Genomic DNA, 19,489 nt, shown 5'->3' on the forward strand with positions numbered 1-19,489 from the left:
TTAATGCCGGTTTCTTGACTTAGCTTCCCTCTGTTCAAAAGTTCTTACCAAGTACTCGAGGTTGTCGTTGATCTCGTTTAGGTAAAACCTGAACTCAGAGCCTAGAATATATTCAATAAAAGAAGAGTTGGTTTAGAAAGGTCAAAACTTGGAAAGTTGTCATAGAAAACAGAATGCAGGGCATCCAGACACCACTGCCCACATGTTTCTATCTCCCTCTCCCTCCCTCTCTTCCCCTGTGCTAGGGATGAAACCCAGGGCCTCTGGCATGCTCCACATGCTACCAGAGCTCCACCCAGGCCACCCACTGTGTATTTAAGGGAAGTACTTTTGATGCCTAGAACATTCTCCGTATTCCCACGTTACTGGCTTCACGCATCTTTACTGTGTCTGATGTTAAGCTTGCAAACCCCCAGAATCCAAGGGTGACAGGTTGAAGCAGGTCATACCCTTGGACCTTGGTTTCTCCTGTGATGCCCAGCAGCCCTTGCCTGAGGGCACACAGGTGTTTTCTGACAGACAAGATGGCTGTTTCGCCTCTATAACTGAGCCTAGTTCCCGGGGCCAGTTCCTAGAGTTCCTGGACGGGTTGATCGTCTTAGCCCTGCTGAGGCAGAATTCTACAGAACTCTCATATATCTGGAGCCAGTCTCTGCTACAGAAAAACCTGAGTCTAAGGAAGGCAGAGCAAGAAGGTGCCCAGTCCTCTGTCCTATTACCAGAAGGGAGCCATGATGCAGACCCCATGGCTGTCAGCAAGGGGAGAAGCCCACCTACTGTCTGTGGGGAATCGAAGCAATGAGCCTGACCATCAAGCCTCAGAAGGGAGGACCACAGCGGCCATGCAGCAAATGGGACCTGGAGTTTGGGGGCATCTAGGATGGGCATGCAGGGCATCTGAGGCCCCTTGTGGGGATGAATGGGTGACCCCGTGGAAGGAGCACCTGAGATGGGGCATCTGGGACACCACATGGTCTGTGGGTGCCATTGCAGGAACAGTGAACATTTTACCAGGAAAAGCAGGGGATCTGGCAAAATTTGTAACAAAGAGAGAGGTCAGTGGGTCCAAACTCCCTTTGCTCAGCCTGATAGTGATTGACCCATGGAAGAGGATGTCCTTTGGGAAGAGAAAGTGTTTTATGTGATATAATACAGGAGAAATTATAATTATTACCTGCTGTCGTTTCACTCTCTGTTAGTCTTGTATTGGAGAGGCAATAAATCAGGAAAGGAAAACGGAAAGAAAAGTACTAATGGGACTTAATTTGTGAGTATGTGGGCAGAAGAGTGGAAATTTTAAAGCTACCTGTAAAGCTGGAGTAATATTGATAGGTAACAGACATTAGAGATTATAAAGGTATCCAGAAGGATTAATAGAAATAAATTAGAAAGACAACACAATCAGAGAATGTGTGCAGTTTCCCCCAGCTTTACAGAGAAAGAGACAAAGAAGGGGAGGTGGAGGGGCCGTGGGGAGAGCAGGGACAGCTCAGGCCTGCTCCAGTGCCCTGCGACCTGGTGCCTGGTCCCAAGCCCATGGTCCACTTAACGACCTTGAGAGGGGGATGAGGGAGCCGGGGTGGGTTTGTAAGACAGATGAAGAGAGAGGCCTGCAGGTCTTTCAAGTCGGGTTGATGAGCTGGACTTGAGCCTGCGCTTGTGCAGGGCTCCTGGCCACCACTTCTCCAGCCAAGACCGGGTAGGTGACAGGTCGCGCAGGTGTCCCTCTTGTTTCTCCTCTGTTCTCCAATGGCCCCACGGCCTTACCTCTTCCTAAGCCCTGTACGTGGTGGCCCATCCCAGCCCCCCGCATGGAGATGACCCTCCTTCCCTTACGATTGCCAGGGGTCACCCACCACCACCCGAAACAGAGTGAGGACATCGGAATCTTGGAATGGCCCCCGTGCAGGGAGCGCCCACTCACGCTGGTTGGGGAAGTACTGGAAGTTGGCCTCCACCACGCGGCGGTGCAGGGGCTGGGTCTTGCGGTAGTCGTTGTGCAGGGTCTCGTTCCGGAAGTTCAGCAGGGAGTTCTCCAGCTTCCACACCTGCGGGGGACACTGAGTTACGGGGGACGGCCCTGCGCCATCCTGAGGGGCCCAGTCAGCGCCTGGACCAAGGCTTGGCTTCCCGGCTCGGTGCCAGGCGTGGCTCCAGGGCCACCGCCCGCTCGCCCACGGTCACCCCCGCACACGCTCTCAGTCTTTCTCTGAGTCTCCCGCAAATATTAGAAAGGAAGGAACTACTGGAAAAAACATCGAGTGGCAGGACCAACTTTGTTTCTCTGAAAATATGAGCTTTGTCCACGTCTCAGAAGGCCGTTTTGGTGCATGTGAGACTATTCATTCCCCTCCCAAGTTGGGCAGTGCGATGGCACCCCTCCTGCCCTCCCCGCTGCCTGCTGAGCCAGCCTTGGTCCAATGGGACTCCGTTTATGATGACCGCTTTTCCTGTCTCACCGCATTTTAAATACTTCATTTGTCCTTGATGTTCTATGGTTTCACTGCCATGTGTTCAGTGTAGGGTTTCTTGTACGTGTGTGTATGTGGGGTGTGTGTGTGTGTGTGTGTGTGTGTGTGTGTGTTTAATTGACTTCTCTTGATTCTTGAATGTATAACAGTGTTCTCTAGTTCTTTTTTTTTTAACTGACATCTGCTTAGTTTTTTAAAAAAATTTAAATTTAAAAAGCAGTTACTTTTGTAACTACACACACACACACACATTCACACAAATTGGTAGAGTACTCTGGATATTAGATTCCCCCCCATAATCTTGTATAATGCACTGTTCACAATCTGTGGGTTTTTTGAAAACGATATAAATTGGACATGACCAAATTGGAGATGACTGATAAACTCGTAAATATTTGAGAACTTCAGCTGTATTCCCCAAAAGATTTTTTTTAATTATTAAAAAAAAGACTCATATAAAAACACAAGATTTAACAGATACCTTAAAAAATCAAATTGTAACTCAATTTTCTACTGTTTAAATATGATTAAGAACAAAGTAGTAATGTCTACAGTTAAAAAAAAGACAAACTATTAACTGGGTGAATCTGGGTTGGGGGAAAGCTATACAGTATTATTGCACTCCACAGATGTGCAGAATTCCAGAACATGCCAGCACCGAGAAACTGTTTTGTATTGAGGTTTTCTAAAAGGTACAATAAGCCTGCCAAAAAAAGCACCTGGCTGTACTAACAGCTGGCTGTCTTCAGTACAGGCCTCCACAGTGTCTGTCACACTGCTCTTACAAAGATCCCTTAATGATAGGTGAGGCTATGATGATAATGTGGAATTGAATCCACGCGCACACTGAGCTTCATTTCATTGTCAAGAATTTGAACAAGTTGTTGCATGGATGGAAGGTGACCAGATTCCAGCTTAGACCATAAGCACGTATGGTCAAATGCCCCTGTTAACATACACTGGTTCTCATCATGCAGGAAGGAAACCATCCTACGTGCATAGACCTTGTTCTCCTGGCCCCACTGCCAGATGTTAGGAACTTGCATGCCAAAGAAAGCGAAAGGATCCTTGCCAGCAATTAATAAGCCTAAAAATACTAGTTTGAAGACTGACAGGAAAGATGCTATGTGTCTATAAATTGGTTGAGGGAGGTAATTCTCTACTTCGATTCGATGTCTGGGTACCCCTGACTAATCACCTGCATGTACCCCTCAAACACCTGCCTGTGCCTCAGGAAACACAAATCTGCAGCTTGAGCAGTGGCCCTGTGGCGTACTGCCTCTTTAACCTCTTGCTGGGCACACAGTCCAGGCTGGCCAAGTTCTTGCTCCAGACTACCACGGACGCCGCCACCAGGAGAAGCAGCAGAAGCCTCGTCTTGGTTGAGACCGCTGCTGCGGCCACCTTCAGACCAAGACTGGGGCTGGCCCGGAGCCTTGCCGCTGGCCTCTCTAATTCTTTGGGAAAATTGTCAGCCAGTGTTTCTTCGGGTTGTGTTTTGTCCCTTCCTACTTTATCTCCCTTCTCCTGAAATTTCAGTTAGACTTTCCCACTGTATTTTCATGTCTTTTAACTTCTTTTTCACGTTCCCATCTCTTTTTTCCCTTTGTGTAGCAATCTAGATAATGTTCTCAGCTTTGCCTTCCAATTTACTAACTCTTTCTTGAACTATATCTAACATGATGCTAAATTTATTCATTGGATTGTTAACTTCAGTTACTATTTTTCATTCTATTTAGAACACAACTTCTACTGTTTTAAGTCTGGTAAGCCATTTTATATGTTTTTTATCTCTTCTTCACATGTAAACTTCTTATTTCTTCATATGTGTGAAATATGTTAACATAAATTATCTGATAATTTCACTGGTATCTTCGTAGGTCTGATTCTGCTGACCTACACTGATAGTGTCTTTTTCTGTGTATTTTGTGATCTTTTTTTTTTTTTTCAGTGCTGGGGATCAAACCTAAGCCCTTCCACACACTAAGTAAGGGCTCTACCACTGAGCTCCATTCCCAGCTCAAGTGTAATTTATTCTAATTGAGCTAATTTCTACTGAATTGTGGAAATTCTTAGATCTAGATTTAAACTTAGTTTTTACAGATAGTTCACATTTGCTTTTATCGGGTGTCTGGGGGCAGCTTCCGGGCTGGTTGGCGACATTTGATGGGGGTGGTCCTTGAGGAGGTGGCAATTCTTCTCCAAGGTCTAAATATGAAGCAACCATTTTAACATGATGAAGAACTAAATTTGGAGCAATCCTTCTTGTGTAAAGGTATTCCTGCTGTTAGCATGGAAGCTCCATGAGGGACCCAGGCAGTGCTGGCTGACAGCGGCACTCAAGAATCATCAGCCACCATGTGCAGCTCTCCCAGGACTGGGATCAGAGGCGCCAGTCCTTTCGCCACATCAACCATAAGTTCCTTGGGTTCCCTGATGCCTCTGTTTCCCCGTCTCTGCCACAGCCCTTGTGCAATCACCCATGTCACACAGGTGACACAGCAGTCTGGTACTGGCAAATGTCATAGGAGCCCAGGAGTGGGCCTGAGCTGAGGTTCTGGGAGCACTCTTGTTAACAAGACCATCAGAGGACTAGCCACGGGAGGCCTGGAGTTACCTGAGACCTGGAGAGCTTGACGGAATCTGCCAGCACAAACCAGTGGACATTCTCCGTGCAGGGGGGAGTGGTGAGCGACCCCTCGTAGGTGTAGTAGTGGTAGAGGTCCCCGGGCAGCATGTCCTGAATGTCAAGGCCTCTCAGAATTGTTCTTTGTCCTAAGACAGGAAATAAAGGGACATGAGGAACCTTGGGTGGACAGCTCAGGCTCGGGCCCTGCCATGTTCAAGTGTCGTGACTTGAGCACAAAAGCAAGGGCCCCAGTGATTGAGACACATTCCCAGGCGACTGCTTTTGGAAGGGGTTAAGAGCAGACTTTGGGGACAGGTGCACTCAGACGCCTCCTCCTGGCTGGGTGGCCTTCGTTGGGTGCTCACTCAAGAGTTGTTTTCTCTCTGTAAAAAGGCATGATTTGACTGGGGGTGTAGCTCCGTGATAGAGCACTTGCCTGGCTCCAGCCCCAGCACCACAAAGAATAACAGGGAATAACAAGAGGACTGTGCGAGGGTGGAAAATAATGGTCTTTACAAAGTGGCTGGCAGTGACCAGCCCACAGGGAAGCACTCAAGGGTGTAGCTGTCACCTTGTCATCACTGTTAGAGGATACATGTCACAATAAATGAGAGAAAAGAATTAGCACTCTGAGTCTTCCGGGTAAGTGCCCTCAAGGAAAGAACAAAACCCCTTGGCATGGGGTCGTGCCAAAGTGGGTGGAGGCTGGAAAGCAGAGCCAGAGCCCGGCTGGGTGCTGGCTGCTGGAATCTGGTCCTGAACTGTTCCTGCCCCATCCCATGGATCTGGGTTCAGCCACGGGTGCGGTGAGGAGACCAGCTCTTCCTCCAGGGTGTCTGAAGCCTCCACAATGCCCATACTCATCACTGCACCTAGACAGTCACTGTTCTGTTTATGTCAAGGACTTTGGGGGCTGCAGATGTAGCTCAGCAGTTGAGCATAGTCCTAGCATGCACGAGGCCCTGGGTTCCATCCTCAGCACCCCAAAACAAAGCAATATGTGGAGCCCCTTAGCTCAGCATGAGACCATCAAAGCAACAGGAATTTGAGGGGGGTCTTGTCCCACTCGCCCTGAGCAGTTATATGCCTTTTAACGGCAAAAAGAATCAGTTCAGGGACTGGCCCAGAAGGCGGTGGGAATACAAAGCTAAGTTGTGGCTAGCATAAGTCAGGTCTGCCTGGCAACATCAAGCAGACAGCTGAAGAAAGTGTTCTGGAGTTAGAGAGAGCTCGTGTGGGGCACACTGATCAGAATGGATTCCTTAACTGGAGGAGGAAACACATGCACATGGATAGCAGAAGGAGAGTATCTGAGGCCAGCACCCTCAAGGGAAAGCCAGACTTGCTACAAGCTCCTGCTTTTTCCTGCTGGCATTGTTCATGGAAGAAATTAGCCCGGATGTTCTTGCATTCATCCATATTGTCACCGCATGGAGGACAAGACAGAGATCTCTGAAATCCTGGGACCAAGGTCACCAAGAGAAGACAGACTTGTGCCTGTCTCCAGTAGTTAAGAGCAGGAGCCAGAGGAAGGACAAGAAAGCAGAGCTAGAGTGGCACGGTGGCACATGCCTGTAATCCCTGCCCCTCAGGAGGCTGAGGCAGGAGGATCACAAGTTCAAGGTCAGCCTGGGCAATAGAAGAGATGGTGTCTCAAGATAAATAACAAAGGCCTGGGATGCAGCTCAGTGGTATAGTGCCTTTGCGTTCAATTCCCAGTAAAAGAGAAAGGGAGGAGGAGGAGGGGGAGGAGGGGGAGAAGGAGGAGGAGGAGGAGGAGGAGGAGGAGGAAGGAGCAGGGGCAGTAAGAAAAGAGCAGGAAAATTGCCAGTAGCTGAGACGCCAGGGATGGCCTCAGCTGGCTCAGTGGAGCGAGGAGCCATCTTAGGGTGTGGTTGTAGGGAAGGGGAACGTGCATACTGGACACTGCTCCAAGGAGAGCTGAAAATGGGGTGGAATCTGAGGGACTGGTGGCGTACAGAGATGCTTGACTGTGTTTGAGTTCCGAGGTGGGAGGTACCTACAGATTCGTGTGCTGGGCAGAAGGAGAGTGAGACGTCAGCAGTGCAGGAGACAGAGCAGCAGAAAGGGCCCTGAGAGGGGGGCGGGTGGCACCCATGGGAGGGGCTCTTTGACCAGAGCAGACACTTTTCATTCACTGAGACAGAAGAGGGGACGTGGAGCCCAGTCCAGAGGCAGGTGGGCTAAGAAGAGGGGAGGGCTCCACCTTCTCTAGGAAACAGGAAGCCAAGGCGCCAGTTGGCGGAGGAGCTGGAGGAGCCCAGGGGCTGCAGCGGAGGAGAAGGGGGGAAGCCACCGGGTGACTCTGGAGACGAGGAAGGAGACAGGGGGCTGCGTTTCAGGGTCTGGGTAGGGCTGGTTCATGTCGGTGGCTACCACGTGGGTGGCTGCGGTTCTGCAGAGCCACGTCCAGCTGCAGCTGCAGGTTCTGAGTGTAGTGGGCCTTGCCAGGGGAGTGTCCATGGCATGGAGGTCACAGACACTGGAGGCGTTGGTGTGGGAGTGGAGGGGTCTGCGTGGAGTGTTGGGAGCTATGGAAGACATCTGCGTGGGATGGCCGTGGAATCTCTTAGGCAGAGAGAAGAGAGGACGTGAGGGGGGACTAGCTGTGTGAACGTGAGGCCCACGGACTGGAGGACTCAGGCAGATGGATGGCTGGAGGGTGAGGGCTGAAGGCAGAGTGAGCTGGGAGTCCGGGAGGGTGGCCAGAGAAGATGAGGTCAAGGCTTCAGAGCTGACTTGGTTGTAGCTCAAGGTCAGGGTTTGGCCTTGAGAGGGGACAGTGACTGAGAAGAGCGCTGCCTCCCGGAGGTAGCGGGTAGGAAGACCTATGTGTCCAGGCCGGGGCTCCACTCTGGAGACTCATCTCAACGTGGGGCTAGGGTGGGCATCTCCCGCTGGGGTTCAAGATTGTCCCTGCCAGATGGGGCCAGGAGGTGAGAGTCACCGAAGTTAGGATGTGGCCAGTCGGCCGTCCAGAACGTCCAGCCATGGGAAGTGGAGGTTATGAACAGGTGTCTCAGAGATGCTCCCTGCCTGAGCCAAGAGCAGAGACAACTGAGAGACAAGAGCAGAGACAACTGAGAGACAAGAGCAGAGACGGGCCAAGTGAGCTCCGGAGGCTGGGGCTGGGCTCCTTGGCTGGGCTCCTTGGCTGGGCTCCTTGGCTGGGCTCATGGGCCTCCCCGAGGGTCCCCTTCCCCTTCCCCACCCCTGTCTCACACTCACGCTCCTTCCTCTTCCCTCCAGAGGCTGCCCCTGGGGTCCCTTACCTGGGTACCTGATGTCGGCCAAGTGGGCGATAAAGGTGCTGTAGTAAGTATTCTCAGCATACTCATTGACCTGGGGAGGGACAGAGCCATGAGCTACGGTGGGGACCACACCATCTCAGAGCCAACCGTCTGGTTCTCCAGCTGGCAGCAGAGGAGAGAGCAGGTGGGGGCAGCCCTGCCCAGTGGCGTCGGGGCAGACAACGTGGCTGTTAAACATTTCCAGGGTACTCTGCCATTTTTAGTAATTTGCTCATTGCTTGCTTTAGTGACAAAGTATACAAATTGATGACCGTCCACATCAGGCTACTGCTAACTTCATTCCAGTGAAACAGCAAGTTCACCCCAATATAGCTGTCTCTCTTCCCCTCGCTTCAATTCTTTGAACATGGTTTTCTTTAATTATTTGAATAAACTTACTTTACAGTACTACGTACTAACTACTCTGAATCCACTCAGTCCATTTCTATTGATTACTTTGTTTTCCCCCTCTCTCCTAACATTATATTTTCCTATTTCTTTGTATAGCTTTAATGTTTTTGTTGAAAATTGAACATTTTAGATAATATGTGGCAGCAATTATCTGAATTATGGGTGTTTTGTGGTTGTTAATTGCCTGAAGCTATTCCGTGTGTGTGTGTGTGTGTGTGTGTGTGTGACTGTGTATGTGTGTGAGTGTGTGTGAATGTGTGTGGGGGGGTGAATGTGTGTATGTGTGTGTGTCTGTGTATGTGTGTGAGTGTGTGTGAGTGTGTGTGTGAATGTGTGTGTGTGAGTATGTGGGTGAATGTGTGTATGTGTGTGTGACTGTGTATGTGTGTGAGTGTGTGTGACTGTATGTGTGTGTGTGTGTGTGTGTATGTGTGTGTGTGTCTATGTGTGTGTTCAGTAACTTGCCTGAGCTGAATCTGCAGGATGGCCTCCCCAGCAGTGTATGGCAGTTGGTGTCTCTGCTCATTTTTTAAACATTAGTTTTATCACTCAGCCTGGATTTCTAGGAGCCACCTAGGAGCAGCAGACGTTCACGGCCAGTAAAGGGTCCAGGCAGAGGTCATGCTCAGCCCCTGAGCCCTGAGACTCCACCTGACTGGCTACACGACAGCGGGCTGAGGCGACAGAGAGTTCGTCAGCCCCTGCGTGGGCTTCAGCTTCTAATTTCCAGCAGGCCCCGGTGCGTTCTTGTGTTGCCTCTGTCTCTCTCACTCACAGGTGTCCCCTGCACATTTCTGTCTGGTTCTGCTCCACCTGGGACTGCTACGGTGCTCCTGGGCGTGGGCTTTCAACTCTCTGCTCAAATCAAGGCAGTGGAACTGCTGGTTTCCCTGACCGGCCTTGATAAGGCCACCTGGCTGGCCATGGGGATGGGACAGCCCCCACTGAGAAGCCCACAGACCTTACTGTCCTGCCTTAAAATGCCGACCAATTTCCGTGAATAGATGCCTTAATTTGTTGTCTGTCCGTGGCCCATTTCCAGAGGACTGGGATGACTGAGTGTCTTGCTACTTTTTTGTTTTCTGGGTTTGTTGTTGTTGTTGTTGTTGTTTTGTGATGCTGTGGAAAGCATTGGGTTTGGTTTTCACAGCTTTGTCCAATTTTAATAGTTACTTTGGGGGAATTCTATTCCTGACCGCTTCTGGCCACCTGGCCCTAACACCCCACCTCTGGACTTTCTTAGAAATACAGAGGTACTGCCCCTGACTGGTTGAGTTGGAGGCTTCCAACCAGTGTGTGTCCAGTCGACCCTTCTGTAGATTCTGGGTCTTTTAAGGCGTCTTGTCCCAGTTTTCTAAGGCCCCCGAGGTTGACACACAGAAGCAGTAAGCGGGGGCTGGAAAAACGGCCCATCTGGCATTGAGCCAGTCCTTCCAGGACTGAGAGAATGAAGAGAGAGGATGAAGGAGAGAATGAAGACTGTGGTGAGGACGCCCCTCACCCGACACCCCCCTGCCTGGACCACGGCCGGTGACTGCCGTACAGACCCATCTTCCCAGTCCTCCTGCCTACCTCCACAAAGGCTGCCAGGACGGCCAAACCGTCCGACGCGTCCTTGGCTATGTCGTAGCTGTCGTATTTCGCATTGTAGTGGACAACGTGAATCTGTGGGAGTAAGACAGGCCAGTCAAGGGCAGTTCATACCGACTTCAAACACTTCAGGTTTCCAGCACAGGAAGAGAACAGAGAGAGATGCTCCGTCTGAGACCGCACACTGTCCTGCACAAACGAGCCTGCCCTCCTCTCCTACCATCTGGGCTATGAGCCCCGTCTAGGAAGACCAGAAATTTCCGCAGGAACGGAAAAAGCACAGGAGGGCTCTGGGAAGATGGCAGCCAGAGGGCATTTCCCTGGCCCCCTCCCTCCAGGGAAATAAGTGGGCACAAGCCAGAGGGACCATGTGAGGACCCTGGAGAAGTTAGAAGGGGCAAATTAACCCCTCCCTCTTGCCCCAGGAGGCCACTGCAATCATCCTGAGGATGAATCTAGGCCAAGAAGAGAGTACCTAATGTGGGGAAATTCAGCTGAAACAGAGCTTGCCCCCCCCCCCCGGGAGGGCCGCCAACTCCAGGCTGCAAGACAATGAGGGCAAGGACCCTGCTGGAGCTCCCTAGTCAATCAAGAGTTGCTGAATGAATGCAAAAGAAACTCGACCACAGAGTGACTTACTGTCACCATTGCACACAGTCTGTTTGACTATTTTAGTAAAAAAAAAAAAAAAAGACCAAGGAGCTTGAAGGCCAGAGGACTGACCACCCCGGGGTCTTCACACACCTCGATCACGTGTCTGATCCCGTCAATGGTGTGCTCGGAGCCGCTGACCTCTGAGGACCCACCACCCCAGTGGTAGTGCATCTGCTTGGCGATGTACTCGGTGCCATCAGGGGCCATCATGCGCATGGTAGGAGGCAGGTTGATCTGCACTGGAAGACATAACACAGGGCAGGGAGCAGGGCAGGTGTGCGTGGGCAGCTCAGCCTTCAGGTTAAGCAGCTCTTCCCACCCAGGACCAGCCAGGGGCACACACAGCTTAGACTGTTAGGAGAGGGGGTCCCCAAAGAGGAGGGGCAGTGGCACACAGGACAGAGGGTGAGGTCCAGATGACCAGGACACCTTCCACCCAGAACCAGCAGGTCACAGGCAGGACCAGGCAGAGGCAGATCCAGCTCATTGGTCCTGGAGAAGGGAAAGCCACCCCAAAAATATGGCTGATGGGTGTGGAAACCAGAATTCCATTCTCTGCCTCCAGACAATTTTGAAATTTGCAGATGTAGGAGTAGGAAGTGGGGCCTCTGAGGGCTGTTTTGGGTAACTTTACCACCAGGTGAGGGCTATTTGCAAGGCCAAGTTGAGATGATGCTCTTCTTCATGACATATTGAAATGCTCACCTCACACAGCCTTCTCGAGTTAGCCCAGCTAAGGGCCCGCTCGACTCAGGGTCAGGGGGCATCCCTGCTGCATGGACAAGGAAGCTGGCCCAGGGAGTGGGAAACATGCTCAGGGTCACACAGTTCAACAGGCAGGAGCAGAGCTGGGCGGAGAACTAGAGCCCCATCCCCAGCCACAGTCGCCAAGATGTGGCTCAGCTTGTCTTCAGAAGATAGGAGACCAAGTTCCCCAGCAAGCCAGGAACTTGTGCGTCCCTGTGGGGTTTAATTGGACTGTAACTATCAATGGATGCACTAAAATGTTAGGCTCTGGCCAGTGGAAAAAATAAATGGTTCTTCCAGCTTCCTCTTGCCTCTCCTCCTACACTTCCTGTGGGGAGGCCACTCCCGTCGACAGCTACAATGGTTCATCTCACGGGCTTGGACCTTGGGGAAAATTTCATCTTTTGGAATGCAAAGGCCAGAGAGAAAACTGAGGAAAATATGGTAGGATGTGATTCAGGACTTGGAAGGGGCAGGGGCGTCCATCCTGACGGCCAGGTCTTGCTATTTGAAATCAGTGAAGGTAGCTATAAAGGAGTCTTTTTTTTTTTTAATTTTATAGTTATAAATGGACACAGTATCTTCATTTTATTTTTATGTGGTGCTGAGGATCAAACCCAGTGCCCCACGCATGGTAGGCGAGCACTCTACCTCTGAGCCACAGCCCCCCCACCTTTTTTTAATATTAATTTTTTAGTTGGACACAATACCTTTATTTATTTATTTATATGTGGTGCCGAGGAATGAACCCAGGGCCCTCACACATGCTAGGCGAGCGCTCTACCACTGAGCCACAACTCAAGCCCAGGAGAAAATCTTCTTAAAAAGCAAACATTAGTGGTTTGAGATGCCTGGATGAGATGCCCCTTGCTCCTTCTCATTTAAAGGAGCTGGGAGCACTGGTTAAATTCATCATGTGCGATGCGCTGAGATACAGGAACTGACCTCAAGGTGCCTTATATTTAGAGCTCGAAACTTAGCCAGACTCAAAATCAATATTCACAAGAGAAGAATGGAAATCTTTAAAAGGAAGTGAAGTCAGCAATGTTGAGAGCAGAGGGGTCCGGGGAGCCGAGCTTCTAGATGACACTCAGTTGGCCCCACACAAATGATAAGAGATCCTGAAAATTATGTTTCCCCAAAACACAGTTCCCAGGAGACAGACTGCCTCAGGGCTGAAGTTCCACTGACAGGCCTGCACAGGCCCGGGGAGGAACGGTGATTCTGAGCCAGCTTGGGGCTGCGACGATGAAAAGACGGGGCAGACATATCCATCCCCAAAAACTAACTTGCTAACCCTTCTAGATTCTGCAGAAGGACTCAGCTTCCAGAGGAGGAGACTCCCCTCTCTTCATGGGGAACAAATTTAACTGAAATCTCATCAGACAAAAAAAGTCTAACAAAATAGGATCAAGATCTATATGAGGAAAACTACAAAACTCTGATGAAAGAAATCAAAGAAGTCAATAGATATTCCATGTTCATGGACAGGAAGAATCAATATTGTTTCAGTTCTTCCCAACTTGATCTATAGATTCAAAGCAAAGCAAATCAAAATCCTAGCAAAGTTATTTTATGGACATTGGAAAACTGATTCTAAGGTTTATATGGTGAGGCAAAATACCCAGGAGAGCCAACAGAGTATTAAAAGAGAAAAACAATTGGAGTATTGACTATCTAACTTTAGGACTTACTAGAAAGCTATAGTAATAAGGTCAGTGTCCTGTTAGAAGAATAGACAATCCCAACAACTGATTTCTTTTTTCTTTTTTTTTTTTTTTTTTTTTTGAAATGGAGCCTTTCTGTCCTGGGCTCAAGTCATTCTCCCACCTCAGCCTCCCAGGTAGCCGGAACTGCAGTTGTGCACATCCTACTTAGTTTAATCAATTTATCTTTAACAAAGAAGTAAAAGGACTACAAGACAACACAGCAAAGACAGTCTTTTCAACAAATTGTACTGTGCAACTAGACATCTGCTTTAAAAAAGAAAACTGCACACAGACCTTACACCTTTCCCCAAAATCAACTCAGAATGTTCCATACACCTAAATGTAAAATGCAAAACTACAAAACGCTCAGGAAGAAATTCAGGTGATATTGAGAATGGTGATGACTTATTTTTAAGTGCTAGAGATGGAACTCAGGGCCTCACACATGATAGGCAAGTGCTCTACCATTGAGCTGTACCCCAAACCTGAGGTGACATTTTAAATACACTACCAAAGGCACCATCTATGAAATAAATTATTGATGAACCAGATTCTATGAAATTTTAAAACTTCTGCTCTGCAAAAGCCACTGGCTAGAGAGCAAAAAGCCACGGACCAGGAGAAAGTCTCTACAAACATATCTGGTAAAGGGTTATTATCCAAAATGTGTACACAGAACTTCTAGAGCTCAACGAGGAGAAAATGAACAACCTGATTTAATAATGGACAAAATCCCTGAGCAGACACCTCATCAAAGAAGAGGTGCAGATGGTAAATGTGCACATAAAAAGCTGCTCAAGATCACTTGTCTTCGGGGAACTGTAAATGAGCCCAGCTAGGATATGCCATTATGTCCACCAGAGGCGGAGAGGGCTTCTGACAACGCTAAACAAGCTCTGCCCTTGTCATCCCACAACCATGTGCCTTGGTATTTGCCCATGTGAGCTGGAAGCTTGCACCCACACAGAAACCAGCATTAGATTTTATAGCAGCTTTATTAATAACTGACTAGACTTGGGAGTAAGTGAGATGTCTCTGATAGGTGAATGGATACAGGAAAAATGGTACATCTAGACAAGGGAATATTATTCGGTGCTAAAGGAAATGAGCTCCCGATACATGAAACTAAGTCCAAGAAGCCAATTTGCAAGGCCATATACTACATGACTCCGACTGCAATGCGACCTTCTGCAAAAGGCAAAACTATGTGACAGTAAAAAGATCAGAGGTTAAGTAAGAGAAAGAGGGATGAGCTGGATGCGGTGATGCACGCCTGCAGTCCCAGTGACCTGGAAAGCTGAGGCAGGAGGATGACAAGTCTAAGGCCAGCCTCAGCCACTAAGTGAAACCCTGTCTCAAATAAAAAAGGGCTGGGGGTGTAGCTCGTTACTGAGCACCCCTGGGTTCAATCCCCCATACCAAAATAAAAAAAGAGAGAAGAAAGAACTCTCTGTACTTTCTGCTCAATTCTAAAAAATAGTTTAGTAAAAATAGATAATAATGTGAAACAATGATAATTTAAGTCACAACTAACAAATGTTCAGTTTCATCATGTTAACATATCACCAAACTTAGCATTCATCAAAAGTTCATTAGATTTGATATTTGTAGGTTAGGATTTTTCTTCAGTAGAATTCCTGAATGTGCCTGGAGCTTGCTGAAAAGTTATGATCAATTGTAATTTGGAATATAACCAAATAGATTCAAAAGATAAATTTCTAAAAAACCTTCAAAATACTGCACATCAAAAATACAGGGGTGCCAAGTGTGCTGTGTACCCCCTGTAGTCCCAGCTACTCAGGAGGCCAAGGCAGAAGGATGTCTTGAGCCCAGTAGTGTGAGGTCAGAGTGTCTCTTAAAATAAAAAAGAAAGAAAGCAATTGTAGCTCAGTGGCAGAGCGCCTGCCTCGCGTGCATAAGGTCCTTGGTTCAATCCCCAGCGCACCCACAAAAGTTGCCATTAGTCATCCATAGATCTCAGCAACCCCAGTCACATGTACCTGAGGCCACTGTACAGATACGACTTCATTCCCCATTTATTACTCTTGCTAGTCCCATAAGGACAACTGGTTTTATTTTCTCAGTTGTGCAATACACACCTGTGTGTAGGTGAAATGGCCCAACCTCGAACCCAGGTGGGGATGCTGAGGAGGACGTGACAGCAATCAGACATCTGGGCCTCTGGGCCACTCAGCCCTCAGAGACTGTGACCGTGAGTGAACCTGACCTCCCGCTTCTCAGATTTCCCACCAAATATGCCCCTTCCTGGGGATGCCAAGAGGCTCAGGGAAGACGGGCCCCGGGAGAGTCAGGAGGACACCCTGCCAAGCACAGCGAGGTCTGACGGCTGCCTGGAAGGGACCCCTGGAGCAGACGCCCCGAGACCCAGCTCTTCACCCGCTTGCCAACAAGGAACCCAGATGAGAGGTCTGTTTCTAAACCTCTGAGAGATACGGGGCTCGGAGGTTTGTGCTCATCAGACTCAAGATAGAAAATGTGGGAGAGCAGGGCCGAGGGGCAGAAGCACAGGCAGGAGTGTGACTCCAGCACCACTGTTGGCCCCCCCTGGCTCTTCTGGTTGGGTGACAGTGTGTTCTGGTGACAATAATGGGGAATGATGAGGCCATCAGGGAATCGGGCTTGAAGGCAGTAGCTGCCGGGTTCCAGAAGAGTCACCGGGTTCCGACTTCCCTTGGCACCCCCACCTCATGTCCCAGACCTCCAGCTCTGAGCTGCCTTCCCAGTCCCTCCGTGGGTCACTCCTGGCAGGTGTGTCAGGAGGCCCCTTTCTGCCTTCCACCTGCCAGGGCAGCAGCAGGCTGCGGCTTCCCCGCCCTTACCTGTGTGGCCATTGTTGATCATGGTAAACTCGTCCCCACGGTCCTCCTGGTAGCCTGTCAGGTTCAGCGCCTTCAGAGCCGGGTTGAAGCGCACCTTATTCTGCTGCAGGTCAATGGGCGACTGCCTGTGTCCCCCGCAGGCCGGGTATTCCTGCGGCCAGAGGTCCTCTTCCAGTCCCCCCTCTGAGGCAGGAGAGAATGGGTTCAAGGGACGGAGTCCCCAGCAGCACCTTACCAGGCCAGCTGCCTGGGCCTCCCGAGAGGGACCCCACAGGGAACACCTTCCAGAAAGCAGAAACAGACCTCCGCAAGGAGACCCGAGGGGGAGGGGTCTGTCACCTCCAAGGACTTGGTTTTGGGGGGACTTTGAGGCTAACCTCTAACTCTCCTATTGCAACCACCAGCTCTGGACACACGTATTTTAAAAACGTTGACAGTCTTTTCCGAGAGCCACTTTCCTGCTCCTTTGTGTTATTTGCAACTGATAAAAGCACTGGAGGAACTCGGCTGGGATCACTACCTGACTTCCGGAGGGGAGTCTCCTGGTTCCCTCTGGGTGGCGCAGTTCCTTCCAAGCCCCGGGCAGGAGCTCCCTTCTCCCCACGCTATGAGAACCCCACTCTGCCACTTTCCATGTTCCACATCCTTTTATGGGCCCCCAGGATGGTCAGGACCACCTGAGTGACTACACCCAAGGATGCAGGTCATCTAAGGAAGCATCTGGTTCAAGGGCCTGGCACGGCTCCCTTAAAAACATCTAAAGCCCCGTGTGGTGGCATGTGCTTGTTGTCCCAGATACTCAGGAGCTTGGCAGGAGAATGGCTGAGCCCAGGAGACCAGTCTGGTCAACAACCTCACACACACACAAAAAAAAAATCACAGTAAGGAAAGTTGTCTTTTTGGAGATGGTTAACAATCACAGGGAGGAGCCAGGCGCAGTGGTGCACACCTGTGATCCCAGAGACGAGGGAGACTGAGGCAGGGGGACTGCCAGGAAGATTGCGTGTTTGCAACTAAGCAAGACCCTGTCTGAAAATGAAAACTAAAAAGGGATAGGGATATAGCTCAGTGCTAGAGCACCCCCCCGGCTCACTCTAATCATCATCATCATCATGGCCAGAGTAATGAAGACCTGTTGTTATTTCAGATGATTTAGCCCCCGAAGAAGGTCTTTGTTTCACTCATTTACAATTGAGGATCCAACCTCGCCTTCCCCCTTTAGGGAAGAGTGGTGTGGTTTTTTGTGTGTAGCTTGTTCTAAAAATGCTGTTTGTGTTGGGGTCTTCGTGGTTTGCAATCAATAGAAAAGTCTGTTCTTTACTTCTCTGTTCTTCACTATTTAATAATTCAAAACTATTTTTAAACAATTCTTTCCTAGGGCTGGGATGTAGCTCAGTGGTAAAGCACTCGCCTCACATGCAGGAAACCCTGGGTTCTACCCCCAGCACCAAAAAAGAAAAGATAAAATTAAAAAAAAAAAAAAAAAAAACACCCACAAAACAATTTTTTCCTAGAGGCAAGATGCTGAGACGGAAGCAGAAAACTCTAGCACAGGCTTCTTGAATCCTAATGCTTGGCCCTGGGCTCCTGGCAGTCCTGGGACAGCCACAAGTATTCCTACACAGCCCTTAAAATCTACTCCCATGCTCACAGAAGCTGGCTGAGCTGGGGGGGGCGTGGAGGTGACAGATCCCTATCATGGACTCCTCCCTCTTCCTCCACCTCTGAACCATTCCTAGGGCCACCACCAGGTGAATCAGGAAGCCCAGCGTCCTCAAGGCAGGCACTTGGGATCCCCTCTCGAGGTCAGGGCGGTGGGTTGGAGCTGGCCCTCTGAAGCTCCACTCTATGAGCTCCTCTAGAATGTTCCTGATTCTGTTGTCCTTGTCTCAAACAAAAGGACTCAACATCCCTGGACCGTCTGACCCCATCATCGGGGGCAGGTGGCCTGTGCAGAGCAGGCTCGTGCCGCTTCCGCCTCTTGTGCCAGCAGCAGCTGCCCGCCTCCCGGGCCCCACTCCCTGGCTCAGTACAGAAAACGGGGATGCAGTCGGGAGGCCTCAGGAGGCCACGTGAAGGGGATCCAGTGTCCACAACCCCAAGGACATGGGCTTCCTTTGTTTGGCTCACACGTGGGCCAGAACCTATGCCAGATCCAAGACTTTAAATTTCATATTTTTGATCTTGTTTGGCAGCCTGGAGGCCTTCCCCTACGGTCAAGATGCTCTGAGTGAACTGCGATGCGTGGCAGGACATTTCCCAGAGGTGGGAGCTCGCAGTAACCTGCAGCGCCCTCTGTGAGGACAGGGGGTTCCCTTTCAGAGAGCTTCCTCTTCCACTTACACAGACCAATAAAGCACAAGGTTTCACAATCAGAGACGGGAGTGGGCTCTCCGACCCCCCAAGTCCATGGGTGGAAAAGGTTTCAAAGCCCGGAGCCTACAGTGAGCCAGGGGTTGCTGCCGGGGGAAGTTATTTCCTCTTTGTCTTCAAGGAAGTTGAAGGTCTCTTTGTTCTCCATTCACTGGGCGACAGGAGAAGGCAGCATCTCCTCCACAGTGAGGAGCCCACCAGAGGAACCACCCAGAGGTGGGTGGGCTCCCTTGCATCCAGCCCTGAATTGCCTGGTGTGGCTGCCATCCTCCCTTCCTCAGTGTGGGGCGAACCTAGGAAACCCCGCGGGGGTGCCAGCTTACCTGAATAGGACCACTCGTGTTGGGCCTGGGCACCCAGGAGGAGCAGGGACACCAGAGTCACCACAGCCCTCATGACGCTGCAGGTCTGGAAGCAGGACAGATTCTGGGGAAGCTCTTCTTTTAAAGCTCAGAAGCTGTAAATAACAATTTACCACATGCAGCTGGTTGATCCACCCCTTGCTGCACCCATGAAAACAATAACACCCGCCCCACAAAGGCCCTTCTGACCAGGTTCCTTGTGCACACACCTGATCCCCTCCCCAGGCACTGCCATGTCCAATCAGCCCATGTTTGGTTGTTCAATGTCCTGACTTGGGAAATTCACTGGAAGGGCACACAGTGCGGCCATTGTGGAGGAGGGAACTCTCCCCAGGATGGCCACGGCCATGGCACTGAGCAGCAGGAAGCAGGGGCTTCTCCTAAGCCGTGCC

General features: G+C 50.2%; 1 protein-coding gene and 1 pseudogene across 1 annotated transcript; both read right to left on the reverse strand.

The window, feature by feature from the left end:
• Ca6 (carbonic anhydrase 6) lies at positions 1-19,167 on the reverse strand. Its single transcript, XM_076862667.1, has 8 exons — positions 19,059-19,167; positions 16,363-16,545; positions 11,157-11,305; positions 10,395-10,487; positions 8,394-8,463; positions 5,089-5,246; positions 1,925-2,048; positions 1-101 (listed from the first exon to the last, which is right to left on the reverse strand). Exons 1-8 carry the CDS (start codon positions 19,129-19,131, stop codon positions 1-3), a joined length of 951 nt encoding a protein of 316 aa, XP_076718782.1. The 5' UTR covers positions 19,132-19,167.
• On the reverse strand, positions 3,266-4,152 carry LOC143403464 (thioredoxin reductase-like selenoprotein T pseudogene; annotated as a pseudogene).
• Positions 19,168-19,489: the final 322 nt, after the last annotated feature.

The sequence above is a fragment of the Callospermophilus lateralis genome, chromosome 7, assembly GCF_048772815.1.
Source record: "Callospermophilus lateralis isolate mCalLat2 chromosome 7, mCalLat2.hap1, whole genome shotgun sequence".
NCBI classification, from domain to species: domain Eukaryota; kingdom Metazoa; phylum Chordata; class Mammalia; order Rodentia; family Sciuridae; genus Callospermophilus; species Callospermophilus lateralis.

Excerpts from the sequence above, each read along its gene's own strand:
- Ca6 (XM_076862667.1), bottom strand. The coding sequence starts at position 19,131 with ATGAGGGCTGTGGTGACTCTGGTGTCCCTGCTCCTCCTGGGTGCCCAG. Across the intron at positions 16,546-19,058 it reads ACACGAGTGGTCCTATTCAG|AGGGGGGACTGGAAGAGGAC; the intron begins GTAAGCTGGCAC and ends CTCCTGCCTCAG. Across the intron at positions 10,488-11,156 it reads GGATCAGACACGTGATCGAG|ATTCACGTTGTCCACTACAA; the intron begins GTGTGTGAAGAC and ends TTACTCCCACAG.